At 40.9% G+C, this 19094-nt stretch overlaps 4 protein-coding genes across 11 annotated transcripts; 1 reads left to right on the top strand and 3 right to left on the bottom strand.

The window, feature by feature from the left end:
• The first annotated feature begins 4114 nt into the window (after positions 1-4114).
• Positions 4115-8806, top strand: LOC145697131 (uncharacterized). Of its 8 annotated transcripts, none has more exons than XM_081774284.1 (7): positions 4115-4333; positions 4671-4824; positions 5108-5396; positions 5830-5923; positions 6695-6883; positions 6985-7083; positions 7131-8806. In XM_081774284.1, the coding sequence occupies exons 1-7, from the start codon at positions 4151-4153 to the stop codon at positions 7230-7232; spliced, it is 1110 nt and encodes a 369-aa protein (XP_081630410.1). In that variant the 5' UTR covers positions 4115-4150; the 3' UTR covers positions 7233-8806. The 8 variants fall into 8 exon arrangements, with proteins under 8 accessions (XP_081630410.1, XP_081630409.1, XP_081630415.1 ...); XM_081774283.1 differs by having other exon boundaries at positions 4115-4366; positions 5830-5899; XM_081774289.1 differs by having other exon boundaries at positions 4116-4333; positions 4722-4824; positions 5147-5396.
• Positions 8807-8848: 42 nt separating this feature from the next.
• On the bottom strand, positions 8849-10214 carry LOC145698301 (uncharacterized). Its single transcript, XM_081775501.1, has 6 exons — positions 10177-10214; positions 9899-10116; positions 9680-9851; positions 9510-9638; positions 9051-9460; positions 8849-9009 (listed from the first exon to the last, which is right to left on the bottom strand). Exons 1-6 carry the CDS (start codon positions 10212-10214, stop codon positions 8888-8890), a joined length of 1089 nt encoding a protein of 362 aa, XP_081631627.1. The 3' UTR covers positions 8849-8887.
• A 730-nt stretch (positions 10215-10944) lies between these two features.
• LOC145698300 (uncharacterized) lies at positions 10945-11669 on the bottom strand. The gene is made up of 4 exons (XM_081775500.1): positions 11414-11669; positions 11233-11317; positions 11072-11194; positions 10945-11030 (listed from the first exon to the last, which is right to left on the bottom strand). The coding sequence occupies exons 1-4, from the start codon at positions 11429-11431 to the stop codon at positions 10945-10947; spliced, it is 312 nt and encodes a 103-aa protein (XP_081631626.1). The 5' UTR covers positions 11432-11669.
• A 3108-nt stretch (positions 11670-14777) lies between these two features.
• LOC145696411 (uncharacterized) lies at positions 14778-17900 on the bottom strand. Its single transcript, XM_081773441.1, has 6 exons — positions 16448-17900; positions 16321-16401; positions 16042-16283; positions 15798-15999; positions 15522-15754; positions 14778-15482 (listed from the first exon to the last, which is right to left on the bottom strand). The coding sequence occupies exons 1-6, from the start codon at positions 17801-17803 to the stop codon at positions 14966-14968; spliced, it is 2631 nt and encodes an 876-aa protein (XP_081629567.1). The 5' UTR covers positions 17804-17900; the 3' UTR covers positions 14778-14965.
• Positions 17901-19094: the final 1194 nt, after the last annotated feature.

Genomic DNA, 19094 nt, shown 5'->3' with positions numbered 1-19094 from the left:
ACTTTTCGATGCGGTTTAAGTCGCCCCATAAAATTGAATTATCAAAGAGATAGACAGCTTCAGCACGTGATCAGACGGAAAAAAGAGCTTCCTTTTCCAAACAGGGCTTTGTTGAAGGCTCCCTTCCTGAGTTTCAATTTCGAAATTTCGTTAACCGTTACACGAATCGACAATTACTCGTTCCAAGATCTTAGATCGCGAAAAACAAATTCATACGTATTTTCACGGATAAACTTTACATGCTACAATCAAAAGAGTCTCTTGATCGATGATCGATCTGTTGTCCAAAAGATATCTCGTGATGGTCGTTAAACTTGAAAAAAAATTCCAGTTTGAATTTCATCATTTATTTTGATTCCAACATCCAGAATCTTCAATAGAAGAGATCGATGTTAAATATTTATAAATGCTTATTCGCGAATTTTCCGCTTTTGGCCCAAGCTCTTGACCTAAAACTTTACAACCGCAAAATCATAATTAACAGACTTTCAACAAATTTGAGAAAAGATTCATCTCGTATTTGCTTAGTTCAACTTAGTTAGTTGGGTACGTTGGCTCTACTGATCTCGGCTATCAAGGAAAAAGTTTCATTATTAAAAAGATGATAAGAAAGACTTAAGGAAATATGGTCTTGGCGGTGGCGGTGGAGGTCTTGGTGCTGGCGCTCGCTGGTCGAATTATGGCGCTGAAGGCGACTGGGGCAAGTCAGTCACGATCCGTCACCGTCCACCGCCTCACGTCCTCGCCAGCAACCACACTCGGGTCAAGTTGCTCTTAGGGCTAGCACGGAACTGTATATCACCTGCAACCAAAAATGGCTCCAACTGAATACTCGTCGACAAAAACCTGTTTTCCGGCAGGTTCTCTTCCTTGATTTCATTGAACAAACCGTGAATCAATTTGGGTTTTTTATTTATGCTGCAAATAGACCCGCGTATTAGTAAAGCCACCTGTAATTGCTAGCTAATATCAGAATCAAAATCAAGAATTCTTAAGGAAGAACATGTCTTAGGGTTCTGCGTATCTGTTCAAACCCCTGCAACAATAAGATTCAGTGGGTAGTTAGGAGACTTAGCCTTCTTAATTAAAGGGTAATTTGAAGCCTGGTCAAACTGCGCCCGCAAAATTTCGAGCAATTTTAGAGCATATGTCCAGCTTTGACTATCCCGTCTGAGAGACATGCTCTGGAAGCTATTGACCACCCTTGTGCTCTGGCGTGGTAGGGCCCTCTGAAATGGAGGGAGCCATGCGCTTCGCCCTCGCAATGACGAATTAGAATCGATAGCTACCTTAGCGAAAAGAAGGAAGTTCAAGGTGCTACCATTGCCTCCTATTCGTTGCACAGAGTTGGCCGCTCAGCGGTTTTTTGTGAGAATTTTCCGAATTTCAGAGATTTTGGCAGCGCTTTTAAATTGGAAAAAATGTGAATTGTCCGCCGGCGAGTGCCGAATTGTCAGAGACTTTTCGAAGAAGGGAAATCAACAAGGAAAGGGCCAAAATCCGCCAAAATTTTTGAGGTTTTTGTTTTTACCGAGAACCGCCTATTGATGCTTAGAAATGGCCAATTAACTGTCTTTAAAGCTGGTTTTTGTGAAATTATGACCTTGAGACTGGCCGCGCAGGGCCCTCACGTACTGATTAGAGCAGCAGAACAGATTTCAGCTTCAAATCAAAAGCTCCGCGTCAAATGCTCTTGAGCTCTCGTGTCTTTGAGTACCTTAATTAAACTCCGTTAGAAGCCTTGACAAAAGGATACAGTGAGCACGGGGCATAGCACAGGCCACCGCAGCGGGAGAAGAATACACGGTGTGGTTCATTGGAGCCACCAGTGGTGCTGCCCGTTGGATGGCGCTTTTTCCGATCTTTTCTCTCTTGGTTTTTTCCATATTTTCTCAAATTTGCCCGGCGGAATTTCAAGGAAACCATTTTTCTTAGGGCTTACTTGTGGTCACTCTTGTAAACAAACTGTAACATGGCGACTTTCGGCCTTACCGTTCGGCTCGGACCGCCCTTGGCACTTGAATTTATACAAGAGTCCCTTTTTGTGGTTATTATTGAAACAATTTTTAAGTTATCTTTCTAAAAAATAATGATAGATTTTAACTGATGCTCTGGTTTTTTCTTTCGTACAATTACATATTCTCTGTTATAAAACTCATTCTCTCTTATATGAAAAAACGCTTTAGCTTTTTTAAGCTCCTGAGAAGATTCTTTCAGTCTTCTTCTCTCCAACTTCAATGTCTCTCAACTTATTGCTGCTGCCTTCTCTTAGGCCAATAGCATTTAAAAAGATCTGACAGACAAAGACGTGGCAAGACTAACTCGGGTGGAGTTTTTTCGCAAACGCGGGCGAAGCAAACTTGAAATGTATTTTTTGTGGCTTTCAGCGTATTTTTTCCCTTTGCGCAGAGACTGATTTTTCTGCCGACCAAAGGCAAAAGAAGACAGATCTTGTTTGGGGTGCAATTTTGCGCTACAGTGCTCGATATGATGAGCATTCATTCATCCAGTATTAATTTTATCATTAATTTATGACTGTAATTTACGGACCGTAAATTACGGTAAGGGGTCGACAAGACTAGGAGTCGATCTTACCTTAGGTACCCTTAGGTACTTCAACTTTTGAGTCAGTGATTTCAAGTGTTACTGGCGGTTGGTCATTTTGTTCAGTTTCTAAAGTTGATAAGCCAGATCAGGTGCCTCTCAAGATTCCCACACTTATCAAGTTCGTTTCGCCAATAATGTATCTAATCCAAAATTTAATCAAACAATGTATCAAATACGGTTGTTTCTCAATACTAGTCAAGGGATTAATATGCTCCAATTGGTAAGGAATTAACAAATAGAACCCCTCTCTGCGAGCGTAAAGTGCTAAAGTGCTAATCCTTCCGTTTTACCGCCACTCCGGGAATTGTCGGACACTTTATTATAAAATTTCCTAAAAGCAAGAGACGAATTTCCAGATTTTTACAGTTATGTACTTTTTCGCTGAGGATATTCACACTCATCATCTTTCAACAATGATCGAAATAAAAGAGGAATTAATTGAAGAAATAGAGAGCTCCCCGGTAAGATCAGAATATTTTAGGCACTTGCCAGAAGCAGAATTGAACTTGCTCTCGGGCTAAGGTGGTAATTAGTTCATGTATTTGTTTGATTAGTAAAGATAGCTATTTTGATCCTATCAGGGTCTATCAAAGGAGCAAATTATCTATCTCTGTACCGGTAGAACGCACTTAGTAACGGAGACGTCTGTCTCGCTATATTTCAGTTATGAACTTGCTTCACTGAGATGTTTAATAATTGTTGTAAATTTTAATTGATACCGTTAACGCTTGTTGATTATAATAATTTGATTAATGGAGAGACGATGGTATGAATGTAAAAAGCGGTTTCAAGATAAAATTCATCATAAAATTTCTTGCCGCTCTTGTTTTGGTATTTTGTCTTCGCACAATTCAACCATAAAACATACCAATTTTGAAAAAAGGAGAGGCATCATCCGAGAGGAGATCTCGCTGACATTTCAAGCATCGTATCTTGCTGAGTATGGTATGATAATCCGCAGATTTCTAAACCTAAAACTTGACATTTTCCGTCCGACGATTTCACATACGTTAGTGAGGTTTTTGCCTCCAACAGTCAATTTTATAGAGAACGAAAAATGTCCAATTTCCTCGGCCTAGATAACCTAAAAATTGAATACCTGCGGCGCAAGGTTTGGAGTAGTCTTTGTTGATTTCGATTTTCAAGAGTGGCATACTTGAGGGCATTTGAGAATCTAAGAGCTAAAAGATAAACAATTATCGTCAAGAGTTTCTTTTGATTTGTCGATTTTTTTTGAAATTATTAGCAATTGAAATGATAGAACTGATGGAATTTTCGTAATTTGAGCGATAACTTTTTAATTGAATTTATGGCGGATTTGGTCTTTTCTTGATTCGATCATCCTTTTCTTAACCCCACGAGTCCAATTGGAGGGCGTAACCCCACGAGTCTAAGTCGACATTTTTTACAGCAGTACAGCTGATTAAAACCGGATTTCGACAAAATATGTCGACTTAGACTCGTGGGGTTAAGAAAAAATGTTCTTTAATTTTATTTGATACTGTTATTTTTCGATGATTGATTAAAATTGTGCTTTTTTCAGATGTCCAACGGGAACGGGCTCGGACCTATGGTGATAGGTCAGAGCGGTGGTCCCATCGAGTTTCCGCTGGCGGCTGCGGCGTTCTCGAATCCCAACTGCTTTTCGCTGCACTTGGTCTCACAGAATGCGCACGACGCCGTCACCAGTAGTGCCAACGGTAGTCTTCAGATCACCGCGGAACAGGTACAGCTGCAGAACATTCTGAGCGAAACCACGGTAAGCAAAGAACAAGACAGCTTTAAAACCACTCGCGCAAAAAATAAAAAAATCGGAAAACGCCGCTCGCTGCTTGAATTCCAGCCAGGTGCTTTTTAATTGACAATATTTAGTTACAAGGTGCTTTTCGGAGCACATTAAACTGTGCATTTTGAGCTTCATTTTACAAAATGAAACAGGCTTGTTCCATCGTTGATTGTCGCCGGGTGGCAGAAATACCCATCTTCAAATTTCCATGAGGCTAGAATAGACAAGCTGCTTGCTTTCTTTGCTTGCTTGATGATTTCAATCATAATGTTTTCAGCCAAAAGTCACTCAATCCCAACCGGTCAGTTCCAATTATGGATTCATTCAGTCTGTCGAAGCTGGACTCCGAGGCGCAAACTTCCTAAACGGCAACTTCAACCTTCCGAATACAAGCATCAGCAGCAGTATCAACAGTAGCTTGAATAACAGATGTAAGTGACTGACAGTAACTCTAAACTTCCTTCCTCTTTCGCTTGCGGTGCTCGATTGTGTGAATCCTAAAGAAGGATTTTAGCATTTACAGAATCAGAAAAATCCAATTATCCATTTTATTTCAATTTTTCAAATAAAATGGTGAATATTTTTCGGACTTTGATAACGAGGGTGTTTTGTTTAAATGGATTGACTTCTTTTTGCTTTTTGAGAAATGTTCATTATCAAAAGTCTAATTAATCAAATTGATTACGTATAATCACGCTCACGCTCTGGATCTAGCTTCTACTGCCCCTGATGAACATGAACGAGCCCTTCTAGATGAAGATAACAATTATCCCTCGGCAGCGTTCAACTCGCTCGCTGAAGCCGCCAACCAGAGCCAATCCTCCTCGTCTGGACATCCTCTTGGACTTGGAAGCAACTTCGGACAGGACCAGCCCCGCAGTTTGCCAGACAACCTTCCAGAAACCGTAGCCGGCCTATGGAAACAGCAGCAGCAGCAACAACAGCAGAACGGACAGATGGATAAAGTGAATATGTCAAACGATTCAGATGACAGCGACTCAGGGTAAGTAACGCTGGCTTAGTTGGAATATCAAACCTGCCGTAAAAAACGCTCAACGAAATGTCAGACTGGCAATTAATTCTGCAACGTTGGATAATTTGTTAAAATTTTTTACGGCAAAGCTTCAAATAAGCATTGAATTAGCCTAAAAATGAGTGTTTTGTTGAAGTGACTCTTCCTTGATTTCTGTTTATCTTTTTCGCAAGACAATACTCAAAATTCATTGATTTTCTTTGGAGGTCAAATTCTGGGCGTTCAGAATCAAATTCAAAAGTCTCTGCGACAGTGGGAATCTGAACGCGCGTCTATTTGTACCCTCAATGGTCTTGTTTGACTTTTGATGTCTGTTTATTGAGCGAATTGATTAAATAGCAAAGTAGGCAGTTTCGGAAATTCTAACATATAAACATTATGTAATTCCAATTTCATTGTTTAGTTCGAATTGCGGCATCAGATGGCGTCAGGGCGGCTTGGGCCTTGCCATGCGAAAGTCGTCGGAGGGAAAGGTCAATATTGCCGGAACAGCAAAGGTATCAATCGGGCTTGCTTGGCGTAAAAACACTAAAATGCTCTAACGACTGATTCGAAAGATGCTTAGCTTGGCTAAAATCCGGTTGCAGACATTTAGTGAGGCCAGGAATAAGATGAGAAGGTGCTGCGCGATGCAAATCCCGTTCCCTCGCAAAAGCGCTGACTCCGCTTAATTCCTAGTCCCACTCTGCGCCACCAGCACAAAACTCATAATAACAAGAGAAAATAGGAGAATAATCACGCGCGCTTTCAAGGAGTAGAACGTCAATTTTTTCCAACAAAAGACCTAGCAAATAATTAAAATAACAATTAACCCAAGACTGTAGATTTCTAGCTACAAATAATTACTCCGAATTCCTTGAAGGAAAAGACGTTCTACTCCTGTTGAATGTCCCCAAGTAATACAGCTAAGATGGAGACTTCGATTGCAAGCTTTTTTGGTGATCTTGAATATCTCATCAAGCGACATAAATTTGACAAAGATGTGACTCACGTAAGAATTAAATTGGTAACAGGAAATTGATTTATCGATGGCCATTTGTTATGTTGATGTTTATGCTGGCTTATCAACAAACTATTTTTGCCGGTAGACAACAGCTTCTGCTTTCGGTGAGAAGCGCATCAAGAATTTTCAATCAGAACGGGCACAAATTCGAGCACGTGATTGCTGATTTTGGTTTATAGCTTTCTGCTTAGAAGGCATGAAAAGCTTGTTTTGGCCAAGTCTGCCCGAGTCGACAGAAAACGGCATTAAAAACGCTCTCATTCAGATCCCGGACGAAGAACTAAAGAGCATCTCAGTCCGCGAGTTGAACAGAAAGCTCAAACAGTCCGGCTGCACCAAAGAGCAAATGATCAACATCAAGCAGCGCAGAAGGACACTGAAGAATCGAGGCTACGCGGCAAACTGCCGGACGAAGAGACAGACACAAACGCATCAGCTGACGCTTGACTTACAGGAAATCGGTCTGACATCGTATTCACAGCCAGAAGATTCTTAATCTTCGCTCGATTCATCGAAAATTAAGAAATAATCAACATGTACAGACCTGGATTAAAGAGAGCACAGCAGGCTGAACAAAAATTATCCAAAGCCTATGAAGAGTCTGTAAAAGCCAAGGAGGCATATGAAAGACATTTGAGCGCGTTGAAAAAACAGGTAATTATAATTAACGGAGAATCGTTTAACTCACCGATTTTATTCAGAATGATGAAAAGGATGCCGAATTAGAAAGTCTAAAGCGAACAGTGATGGAGCTGCAATTAGAAAACCAGCGTCTGAAAGGCATCAAAATGGAGTCGGAATGAGCGCGCTGCGAGTCCACCCGCCGCCCGTCTTCGGGCCATGCGCGCCCCTGCCCGAAGTTCTACCCCTACACATTCTGCCTGAGACACTCACAGTATCCAGCGTGCTTCAGTTGTCATTTCCACCTTTTTGGACAGTTTTTCTTTCTTTCTTTTTGAGTTGCGCCTCCTGGAAAAGCTTTCGTCTTTGTAAAATCCACCAAAAAGTTCATTTCTTACGAGAACCCATATCAAGAGATTCAATTCAACCTTCTTTTCTGGGAAACTAGACACCGCCTTGTATAATATCTTTCAATTCATATCTGACTTCATGAAACAAAAACTAAAGTAGTTACAGTACTGTACTAATACTGTGCTCGGACTATGCCCAGAACATCTATAATAATCTACTCTGCAGTTCACAGACCATAACTATCCTTCCCAGACATTACACCACTTCATATGGGCGTTAATGCATGATAATTGTTCTTTTGTGGCCCTCCCGGAAGTGAAGTCCCTTTGGCCAAATCAAACCTCCCGCAAGGACACGCCTTGACCAAATTAAACCTTGGCCGAAGATCTGAAGGCGACCTTTTCAGGGACAAACTTCTCGATTATGGAAAACTTTTCGACCGGTTCAAATTCGAAAGAAAATGACTTCCATCTAGTAATGTGAAATTTCGAAAGTATAAAAAAATCACCAAATGCCCACCGAGACCAATTTCATTTGAAAAAGCATAATTATTTTCCCTAGCCTATCATATCTTCCCATATCGAAGAGGCAGACAAGGCTTTTAACATGCCCCCAACAACTAGAATTTTTTCATCATCTTGAATTCTCAACCCCTAAAGGGAGATTTTGAACCGCCCTTAGGCGCGTTCAGTCAATAGCCTACGCGTTTTTGCCTGTGTGCCTGTGGAATTCGCCTCTACCTGCTTCCCAAACCCATAGTCCCATGCCACCTGTTCTCTCACGTGACTCTTTCAAGTGTTCCCAAAAGTTCTGCGTCGATCTGCCGGGTGGTGGCGCTCTTATATTTACCGCGATGCCCACGCACACCCTTCATCAGTTTTCAGTTTTTTATTAACTAAGTTATTATTATTATTTCCTTTATTATCCTTTACTCTTTCTCTTACAGTAGTTCCGCGCGATAATATGCACGTTTTGTATATTATATCTTTTAGTTTATCTCCTTTTGCTCCTGATTCGTTTATTTATTTATATTCAAGTAGGAACTACCACATGCTTCAACTTAATACCGATTCTTAGCCCTTTTTAAGATTCTAGTTCTTAACCTACATACAGAGCGTTGCTGATATTAGCCCACCCTTTCGGTGGTTTTATACTGGACTCTCTGTTACTTTCCTAAAGAGCTAAGATAAATCATCAAGTCTTCGGGATGTTTTTCATGTATCTACATTTACCCTGAATAAACCTTCTACTGATAAAGAAATCGACTGCTACTGATAAAAAAAAAACTTCCCCCTTGTTTACTTTTGTTCCAATTCTAAATATTCAATTACTCTCAAATCAGATTTGGTAAATTAGCCGACTTTCCTGTTTTGCGAAAAATATAAAAAATAAAACAAAATATGATGAAAGCTTTGCAAAAAATCTCAACTTTGATTCTTTTATTCGGCAGGGCTGCATATGCATAAATCTTCAAACTGGTATAGCATCAAGTGTCGGAATCTGGGCAGAGCGAGGATTGAGTTTTACGCTTTTCCGCGTGACTGAGGTAGTCGAGGTGGATTACCGAAATAAAGGCTAGATGTTCTATTCCACCTAATCCATCAGCGTCTACAATAGAGTTACAGTAGGAAAGCAAAGTGGTAACTTACGAGTAAACTTAGCAACGCCATTTCCAATATCGGAAAACATCGTCTCCGTCTTTGAGTCCCACTCAGGGACAACATAGACGGTAAAGAACCTCTCTCGAACATTCCGCAGTTGCTTCGAAGTCAAAGAGCTCGTCAATCGTCGAAACTCCAAGTTGAGTTTGAAAACAGGAACACTCTCTCCCGGATGAATGACGCGATAGACGGATGGATCGATGGCTTCTAAGTCGTTGTACGTCACTACTTTGCTTTCTTTCTCGGCTGTTTTGCCAAGTTTTTGAATCTCGGTGAGCATCGAGTGGTACCAAATCTTCTCCGTTCCATTATTGTGAATTGTTATTATCGAATCGTGGCAGTCGGCAGAATCGCTTTGATCAAAGCCGATAAGGGTCGGTTCTCGTTTTAGGGTAACACTAGAGAATCCTTTTATTTCAGTACTTCCCTTTGGTAAGAAGGAATTACCTAAGACGAACACCTGATGCTTTTTGAAAGTTCTTTGGCCTAGCAAACGACAAGTCACAAATTGCTTTCGAGCATTTGTGCCCTAATCGTTGGCAACGCTTTTTGTCATCAATCGTTTTATTCTGAAGACTATCGACATGTTAATATTTCCTCCGTTGGAAATAGCAAACTTGAAAGAGGAAGGATTTTGAAGCTCGCCTTCGTTAAGATTCTTGCCCATGTGAGTTTGCGTCATCAGGGGCTCGATGTTTATTTCGGAGTCGTATTTGACATCTTTGACCTTGTCTGTAAGAAACCAGCCTACGAATTGGTCGTGAACTGTTTTTCGTGAACGCGTTCCATCTGAAATGAATATTTTTTAAGGGTCTGTCTAAGATAGACTGTCTTACATCTATTAAAATACAAGTAGCACCAGATTTTGTGTCCATCGGAGTTGGACAAGGGAGCATTAGCAGATTTACTCTCAATTATCTTTTTCAACTTTGAGCTAGCAGCATTGTACCCAAAGACATTATTAAGCCGGAAAGGGTCTTTATTCGGGTGGACGGAATCAACATGGTCGGGGTTGCAACAGATACGGCTGGTTTTGACGTCGTCGCAAGTCCATCTTTTGGATGTGTTCAAAAATGGTAATTTTTTTATGATTGTTCAAAGGTGCGAGCCACACCTGGCGAAAAAACCATGTATCTTTGTTAACGTTGTCATAATTTGTATAGCCTATTCTCCCATAAAATGCTAAATCTGCTTATTTTTTTAATTCATGGGACTCATTTATGAGTTTCGCATAAATCTCATTTTTCAGATTCAATCGTCAGACAGTCGTTAATTTCTTCGTGAGTTCACTATGCTCGCATTTTTAACACCGGCCTAAACTTGGTCTCGACGTCAGTATTGAAAATATCATTTCCAACAGCAAACTTTTCGTAAACTTCCGGCCGACAAAATTTGACCAAGCGTCGCTCGATCTCTCGTATTTTCTCAATTGAAGTTTTCTCGTTGTAGTAAATGCAATCGAGTTTTCGAACACCGAGGAATTTTAGCTTCTTGCAGTACATATTCATCACTTAGATAGTTTAGTAGCACTTATAAAGAAGCAAATTGCATACTTTGAGTGATATCTTTAGTTTCAGAGCAGCCAACTCGCATCTTGACAAGGTCCAGAAATTTCTCCGGTGAGCAGTTTTCATTCCAATCGACGAACTTTGACCAGGCTCAACCAAGGTATCTTATTTCTCAAGTGACCTGATGAGGCCATATAACGCCGGGAAGACATTGAATTCAGCGAGAAAATGCTGAATCGAATCATGCTGTTTTGATGATGATGAAAAAGCATAAAAACGATGCTCGGAGAATTAGAACATCGCAGATAATTCTCAATGAAAGTCGAAATAACGCTTTTTAATAAAGAAACTTCAGCACTCGTGAGGATAACTACCTACATTTGAGCCCTTTCCTTGTGAATATCCGCCGCCCAGAGACCGCAGATTGATTTCATGTGAACACCCTTATCTTCTGTCCAAACTACGACGACGATAAATCAAAATAAATTTTGGTCAGCAAACCTATTTTCACCATTCTTTCGGTAAACTCATTTCTATCCATGAGGCATTCCCAGTGGAATGGGTTGAGGCACAGCAGGTTCATTTTAGTGGTGAGCTCATCGCTTTTACAATTTGCACGGTAGACTGAAGATGAAATAAATGGAAGGTGGAATTTCGCTTACTGTTGTTTGGGCGGATTCGTTTAACGGTTTGTCGATGCTTGTCGTATTTGTGGAGTAGGTTGTACAACTCGAAGAACAGGTAAACCTAGTAAATGTACAGTACTTCTTACGTCAGGACTTGACAATTTTAAACCAACAATTTTGCCACAGACACTCTGCGAGATAACCGTTCTTATTTTACCTTTTTTGGGCGTCCCATTGAATCCCACTTTTCTAACTGCACTCGATTATCATTCACTCTAGTTGTGACGCTCAAAATACAACTCGAGTTTTTCAGTGTCTTCCGAAGCTTTTCGGCCTCTGCCAAACTCGACTGATTTGGATTTGGATCACTGAGGGTTCTTTTGAGCTTAAGCACAGTATCAAGAAGGTTGATGAATTTTCCTTTTGATTTTCCAGGGTCGTTTTGGTTGATTCTTAGGCTTATTAATGAAAAAAAATAATTTTTTTTCTAGCTTGATAATGTGCTCATATGACACAGTTTTTGAAAGCCCAGAACCTGAGCGTTAATTTGGGCACCATATCAAGGGGTCTGGGCCGTGCCCGCACGGCGATTCAGGGGCTCGGAAGTCCCAAAATAGGCACTAGAACGCTTCAATCGCCTGGGGCAACCCCCTCCACGCTCGAGAGGTCTCGTGACCATTTCTAAGTGAAAGAGCTTGTTCTTAGCTTTCAGTAGATAGCAAACAATCCTGCTTGCCTGTGCTAACGAGTAAGTTAGAAGCGAAAAGAAGTCGTTTTTGCACCCAAAATTAAGGGAAATCCGGGCTTTTCTCCAGCAAAAGATGGAAAAATATCATGCTTTTTTGGCAGTTTATTGTTTGTAGATGACTTCAGGAGAGAGGCAAGCAGGATTACTTGACATCTACTGAAAGCTCAGACCCTCAGCTTTCACTGAGACGTAGTCACGAGACTTCTCGAGCGTGGAGGCGGTTGCCCCAGGCGATTTTAGAGATCTAGTGCCTATTTTTGGAGTTCCGGGCCCCTGAATTGCCTTGCGGGCATAACCCAGACCCCTTCATATGGTGCCTCAATGAAAGCTTAGGTTCTGGGCTTTCTAAGGCTGTGTTATGTGACCCCTATATCAAGATAGAAAAAAGGGTTGATTTTTCCATTAATAAGCCTATTGATTCTCCGGAGATCTTTGAAGAGTCTCGCGGCGAGTGTTTCTAGCTGGTCATGACGGTATTCGACGTTTTCCATTGACATCGGAAGTGAGATCACGTGACCCCGCGCGTAGTCTTCATAAGACCACAGCTCAAGACATGTACTCGCAAATTTGTAGTTGAAATTGCTGTTGTCGAGTAATATTGAATCCTGCTTCTTCTGTCTCGAATTTCTGAGATCAGCAGGGGGGTACTGATATGAAGGAAGCCCGATTTCTGACGTAATAGTTGCCGGTGGAAGAGGCTGGCTCTCCGTCGAGATGGCAGGAAAAGGAGGAATTGAAGGGAGCGAATAAGGATTCAGGTAACTAAGTGGCTGGTGGGATGCAATCGATTGGAAGTAAGCCATGTTCGCTTCGTGCTAAATTCGATGGATAAAAGCTCTTGCCTAATGAATTCTCCATTTGACAAAGGTTATCGACGAATTGGCAATTTTGACTTACGTTATTTATCGGCGGCGGGTAACAATGAGGCGGCTGAAAGCCCACAGATGATGGATAAACTGTCGTCGGCCCTTGCCAAGGAGACACTGCTTCCTTTCAACAAAGTTCATGAGAGACAAGTCTTTAAAAAAGAAGTCTTCAAATTAATAAAAAAAAAAACTGTCTAGCTCCAATGTCAAAAACATCATAAACTCTAGCCTGCTCACGTTTCGCTGGGTTTTGGATTTCATAGCTGTTTTCGGAAATTTTTCCACCTCTCTTTTCACAAGGTTATATATATGTTCGCTCAATTATAAATTTCTTAAACAATTCTTTTTCTAAATTCATATAATGAAACCGTTTTCCTGCTGATCCTTATTCCTCTTTCCGCCTAAATTTTTCATCCATCTTTTGGGCTCTTCTGGTGGATTCTGAACAGTATCATTTGGTTCCTGTTTTTGTTTCTCTTTACTAGGCCTCTTGTTCATTCTTTTAACTGATTTCCAACTGAGGGGCAGTTAAATTCCAAGCGAGTGGATTATAGCCGGTTTACGTTCTGCCGTCAATAACATTTAACTCGTCAAGAAGGAGAACATGTTATCACTTAGGCGAGAAAAGCGCACACTTAATTATTTAAAAAGCGACAGAAAATTTAAATACTTAAAACTGCGGGGCGATAAAATATATTTTATTTAGTCAAAGATAACGTGCCCTCCAGCTTAAAAGATTATAACGCTCCCTTCGTTTTTAAATAAAAAAAATTTTCGTCCCCTTGTTTTCTGCAGGTACATAAATTATTTGAACGTGGCAGAGACCACGGAAAACGGCCGTGGAAAACTAGAATCTGCCCGTCAAGCCCTAGTGACGAGATGCCAAGTGTACTTAGCGAAAAATTCAGAACAAGTTTTGAGTTCAAACGCAGCCCTAACTCACATTGTATACGATAACTCCGATATTTCTTTTCTTCATTCCACGAAAATTAAAAAAATAAAGATTCACTATGTAAATATAAATCAAGACCGTAAATTAATTCATAATTTCTCTCGTTGCTAATTCTTGGTTGTTCAGGTTTGACTACCGAAAAAAAATCTTTTTATTGCAAATTATTGATGGCGTCGCAAACTCTTACGAGAACCAATAATAACATGGACAGGAAGTCTATCAGACCAAGGAAAAATGTAACGATCTATCTTACCATTGTTTCTTGCGCCGATTTTTTTCTCTCTTTAAATGAGGAAACCAATTAGACCTCAAAGAAGTCAGAATAGTGCCTCCGTCGAGCTGGAATTGATTACGACGCGTTGAACTGTAAATGTGTCACTCTGCACGTTCCATTTTCAATTTTGTCGATTCTTTCGTCGATTTTCTCTTATCTCGTCTGAAAAGCCAGACTGCTTCAATAATATTTGAAGCAAGTTATTTCTTTTGCATGTCTCTATTCCTTTCTTTGAATGCGACAGTACAAAATGGGCAGCAGTCGATTAAGCGCCTTCTATATACAGATAACTGTCTGTATATGTAAACCCGCGTTCCAAAAAATAATGGATTTGATTTTAATTTGAGCAGGCCAAGATTAACTGCAAGAATTTCTCCCGGCTTTACCGCTTCAGTCTTATCTGAAGAGCTAGCTCTAAAACATTATCTTTGGTGTCTACTTGCCAGTAAGCAATAAAAAAAGCTCAATCTTCAAGAGGCCGAGAACTGCAGGGCAAAACGTCCATCAACGTAAGATTTTTTCTGGAACATTTTATGTTCGAGAGCTCTTTTAATATACGGAAAATCTGTGATCAGTCAAGCGTGATTTTAACATATTAATTAGCGCTTTGCGATTAGATCATCTTATCCATTCTATCAGTTAGAAAATTCTCGTTTTCTGAAAGTAAAAAATGCGTTGAGAATATATTTTTGAGAATTTAGAACATAATTACAAAAGTTCTTGAACAGAAGTCTTAGGAGCTCCTGCCTCATCGTCGTCATTATCGTCAAGTTTTTTCGCGGACAAAAGTTCACCGTCGTCGTAGAGGTGCTCGCGTTCGTGCGCTCTCTTGTGGATTCGCAGGAGAATTGAAGATGAGAAGGTTTGATCGCATTGATCACATGTGAGCTCATCTTCGTCGTCATTAGCCGTGCTTTTAAGGGTTGATTTTAGCCTGCTTTTGAAGCTTGAAACATGATTTTAACCCCGTTCCTGATTGATTTCTTGATAGCAGGCATTTCAATCTTCATGTTCAAAATGCCCTCATCAACACCGTCGACGTCATCATCGAAGCTAATGTGCGTGCGAGCATGAATCTTGAGCATCTTTTCCGACCAGTATGTTTTACCACATTTGTCGCATTTGAATTCGTCGGGCTCATCTTTTTTCTCCGGGCAGTCGTGGTACTTGACCATCATTTCTGACAAGAATTTTTGCTTTTCACAGTTCAAAGAATATTCGCGAATAGAAATTTGTTTTAAATTAAACTGTTCCTTGCAGAGGTCACATGCAAATTGGGGCGAAGCTGGTCGATAATCGTCTTCATCATCGTCTGTAATGGTTGGTGCAACTGAACTCTTCCTAATTGGCTCGGGAGAATCGTCCGGAATCGTGTACCGTGAAGACTTGCGAGTTTGAACTGGCTCAGGTTCTTCTTCTGGCTCTCTTGCTGTCTCATAGCGCGATCTGAGAGTTGATGAAATCAAGCGGATAAAAAAGTATTACCTGATTCGCTGAGCTTCTTCTTGGGCATCTTTTCTATCCTTGGCGGCGCAAGCTCTGCTGTGACGAGAGAGCTGGCGATCAGAATCGAATGTCATTTCACAATGCTCGCAGCTGTAGCTTGACTGTTCTTTCTCTTGCTTATGATTTGACATGTGAAGATTGTAGCCCGCTTCGATTCTAAAGGTCTTTCCGCACTCCTCGCATTTCCAGGCTGGTTCTGGTTTCGTTTCCTCCTAAGAAAGTAGTTCACAGAAAATCTTTTTCATAAAATCAAACCTTTGGATGAATATATTCCATATGCTGCTTATAAGTGCGCTCAGAGCTAAAGTTGCTTCCGCATTCTTCGCATCTGTATTTCCTTGGTTCTGGTTCAGGCTCTGGTTCTGGAGCTGCTCGACGAGTTGGTTTTGGCATATCGAGATCAAAATCCTCGAGTGTTTCTTGAATTCGATTCTTCGTCATTGCATTCATTCTCGCGCTAAAATTCGACTTAGAAATCAATGATTCCAAAAAGGCTCACCTGAACTCTTCCATGTCTTCAAAGCCATGCGCATTGTTGACATGTAGATTAAGCGTATTTTCAGATTTGAAGGTTGCGTCGCAGTCTTCATATGGACACTTGAGCCGCTGTTTAACCGGAGCTGAGTTGATGTTTTCCTGCTGTCGCATTCGCTGTTGCTGTTTATATTCCGCAGGGTGGTTGTGTTTCATATGAATTCCGATCGTAGCATCAGAGTCAAATTGACGATCGCAATACAGACACTACAAGAATTGACAACGAGTATTCTTTCTACGCTACCTTTATAATGACTTCTTCTCGATGATAAGACTCCATATGAAGCTCCAGATTACGTTCAGTTGAGAACTTCTTGCCACATTCCTATAAAATTGCTTTTTCCGTATATCCGTTTTAGATTGATTTTTACCGGGCATTTGATTTCCATCGATTCAAGAAATTCATGCGTTTCCATGTGCATTTCTAAGCCACTTTCACTTGACAAAATTTTTCCGCACTTTTCACATTCAAAATCGTGTTGACTTTCATGAGCAGTTGTTTCATGGAACTTCAACATCGCCGCGCTTTCGAACTCCTTTGAGCAGATCTTGCACATATGAAGCTCGACAGATTTACGTCTGTGTTCTTCTTCTACGTGCATTTCGAGCCCTTGCTTTGTCTTGAATTTTGCCTTGCATTCGGTGCATTTGAAGGTGTTTGCGTGACGTTGCATATGGTACTCGTAGATCTGCTTGGAATCGAAGAAGCGGTGGCATTCGTCGCATTTCCAGCCATCTTTTTTGTATTCTTGCTCGTAGGAGTTCACGCCTTTGGATCTATCGAGTTCAACTTGATCCAAGTCAACGTCTGGGTGAAAGTTCTCGATGTGAAAGTTCAAGCTCTTCTCCGTCATAAATGTTTTATGGCACTTCGGACATTCTTTCCTCACATCTTCTTCCGCAGCATGCATGTCCATGTGCATTTTAAATGACTTCTCGGTCAGAAAGCTTTTGTTGCACTTGGGATTATCGCAAAACCACTTTTTCGAGTTCGCCGCAGCTTCTTGTTCTTCTTTCAGTTTCTTCATCTTTTCGTCGTTTTCGTGCTCCATGATATGGAAGTCCAGTTCCCCTTTTGTCATAAACTGTCGTTTGCATTTCAGACAGTCGAACTCCGGCTTCTTATGAATTTCCATATGGAGTCTTAGAGTTTCAGCGCTTCTAAACTCCCGACCGCACTGGTCACATTTATTGACCTGCTTGTTATGGCGTCTTCTAATATGGGCTTCGAGCTGATGATTCTCCTGGAATTTTTCGTCGCACTCCTGGCACTTCAAATAGTGCGTATTTTCGATGTGATTTTCGAGAGAGTTCTTTGTCGTGAACTTTCTACCGCAAGTGTCGCAATTGAGAGCAAAATCTGCAGTCGTGTATTTATGAGAAGATTTGAGATGGATTTTCAGGCCGTGCCAGGTGGGGAATTTCCTTTTACAAGGGTACTCGTCGCACTTGAAAGTATTGACAAGATCTTCTTCTTCCTCAGCGATCTCCATTTTTTCTGCTTCTTCAAATTTTCTCGCTTTTCTTCTCTTCGCTCGATCAACATCTCCATCGTGCGCCAATGTTATATGCATTTCTACTGCTCTTTCTGTGTAGAAAGCTTCATTGCAATACTTGCAGAAGATACTTTTAATGTCAGTATTGACCACATATGGTGCCTTGTCGAGAAGTGATTTCTTTTCCGTCTCGTTTTCTTTTTTCAAACGATCGTTGATAAAAGTTGGCATTTTGACGTTGTAGACTCGGTCGTTCTCGGTTTCTGCATCTTTTGCTTGAAAGCTGGACCATCTTGATCCCCGTGTTGATGAGTACCCGGAAGGTGCGTTGCTTCAAAAAGTTAATTTATTTTGACATAAAATAGACTCTATTTAATAGAGATCTTCGAGGAGGCAAGTCGATTTTCAGCTCTTTTTTAACTCTCCACGACGTCAGTTACTATTTAATTCGAACGAGTAAGTAAATGTTAACTGTTATGGTTTCTCTAGAATAAAATTCTGGTAACTTTTCCTTTGATCAGCGTCTCTGCCATGAGAAGACATATGCGCATTGAGTGATCTTTGCGAAGAATAAGTTTTGTTACAAATCGAGCATTTGAAATCATCCTCATCCCCGGCATCATTTCCATGAAAAATATCCAAGTGAGTTCTCAAAGCACGCGCAGATTTGAACATTTTTCCGCACTTGTTGCATTTTTCACTTGGCTCTGCTTTGTCTGCGTGCATCGTGCTTTCATGCACGTTTTTAGCACGCTCGGAGACGAAGCGCTGACCGCAATCATCGCAGGCAAACTTTTTCCTTGATCGATGAATTCTTCTTTGCTCATCGAAAGCATTGAGCTCCTTTCACTTTTACCAGATGGAGGAAGACTGTGTTTTCTATCATATGAAGCTGACAATTTATGCCGATCAGTTTCGAGCGCTCCGTCTTGCTTCTTATTATGCTCCCTGTCCATGTGAAAGTCGAGCATTACTTTTGTGGAGAAGGTTCTCCCACAACCTTGATTGTCAATAAGATATAGAGGCAGTAATATTCTTATCCATGTACCATATAATTATATAAAGGATTACCAGGCTCTCCACAGGTTTTTGTCTTCTGATCCAAGCTTGCGAGATTTTTGCTAAGTCCAGCACCAAGCCCCAGATCTCGACGCGCAGTTCTTCCACCCCTTTCTCCTGCTTGATAAGCATCTTTTTCTACAACTGTATCCACAAATGAGCTCGTTTTTGACAAAAAAATCATCAGAAAATTCGTAGATCAGTTCCTAAGGAGTCTCTCGAGGCGCTCAATTCTCTGATTCTGCTTCTCGATCTTTCTCGCCGAGAGGCCCATTCTCTGTCCGATTTTTCATCAGCATGATTTTCTGCATGAAATTTCAAGGCTCTCTCCGAACGGAAAGATTTATTGCATTGAGAGCAGTTATATTCTCCCATTTTCGGAAATAAAGTTTTTCTGACGTGTGGTATGACCGCAGCGCGCTTTTGCAAGAGACAACAGATGACTCCTCCCTCCACGAATAGT

The sequence above is a fragment of the Oikopleura dioica genome, chromosome 2 (genome assembly GCF_907165135.1).
Source record: "Oikopleura dioica chromosome 2, OKI2018_I68_1.0, whole genome shotgun sequence".
In the NCBI taxonomy this organism is placed as follows: Eukaryota; Metazoa; Chordata; class Appendicularia; order Copelata; family Oikopleuridae; genus Oikopleura; species Oikopleura dioica.
Note: the sequence above shows the minus strand (reverse complement) of the source record. Positions and strands in the feature narration are given on the sequence as shown.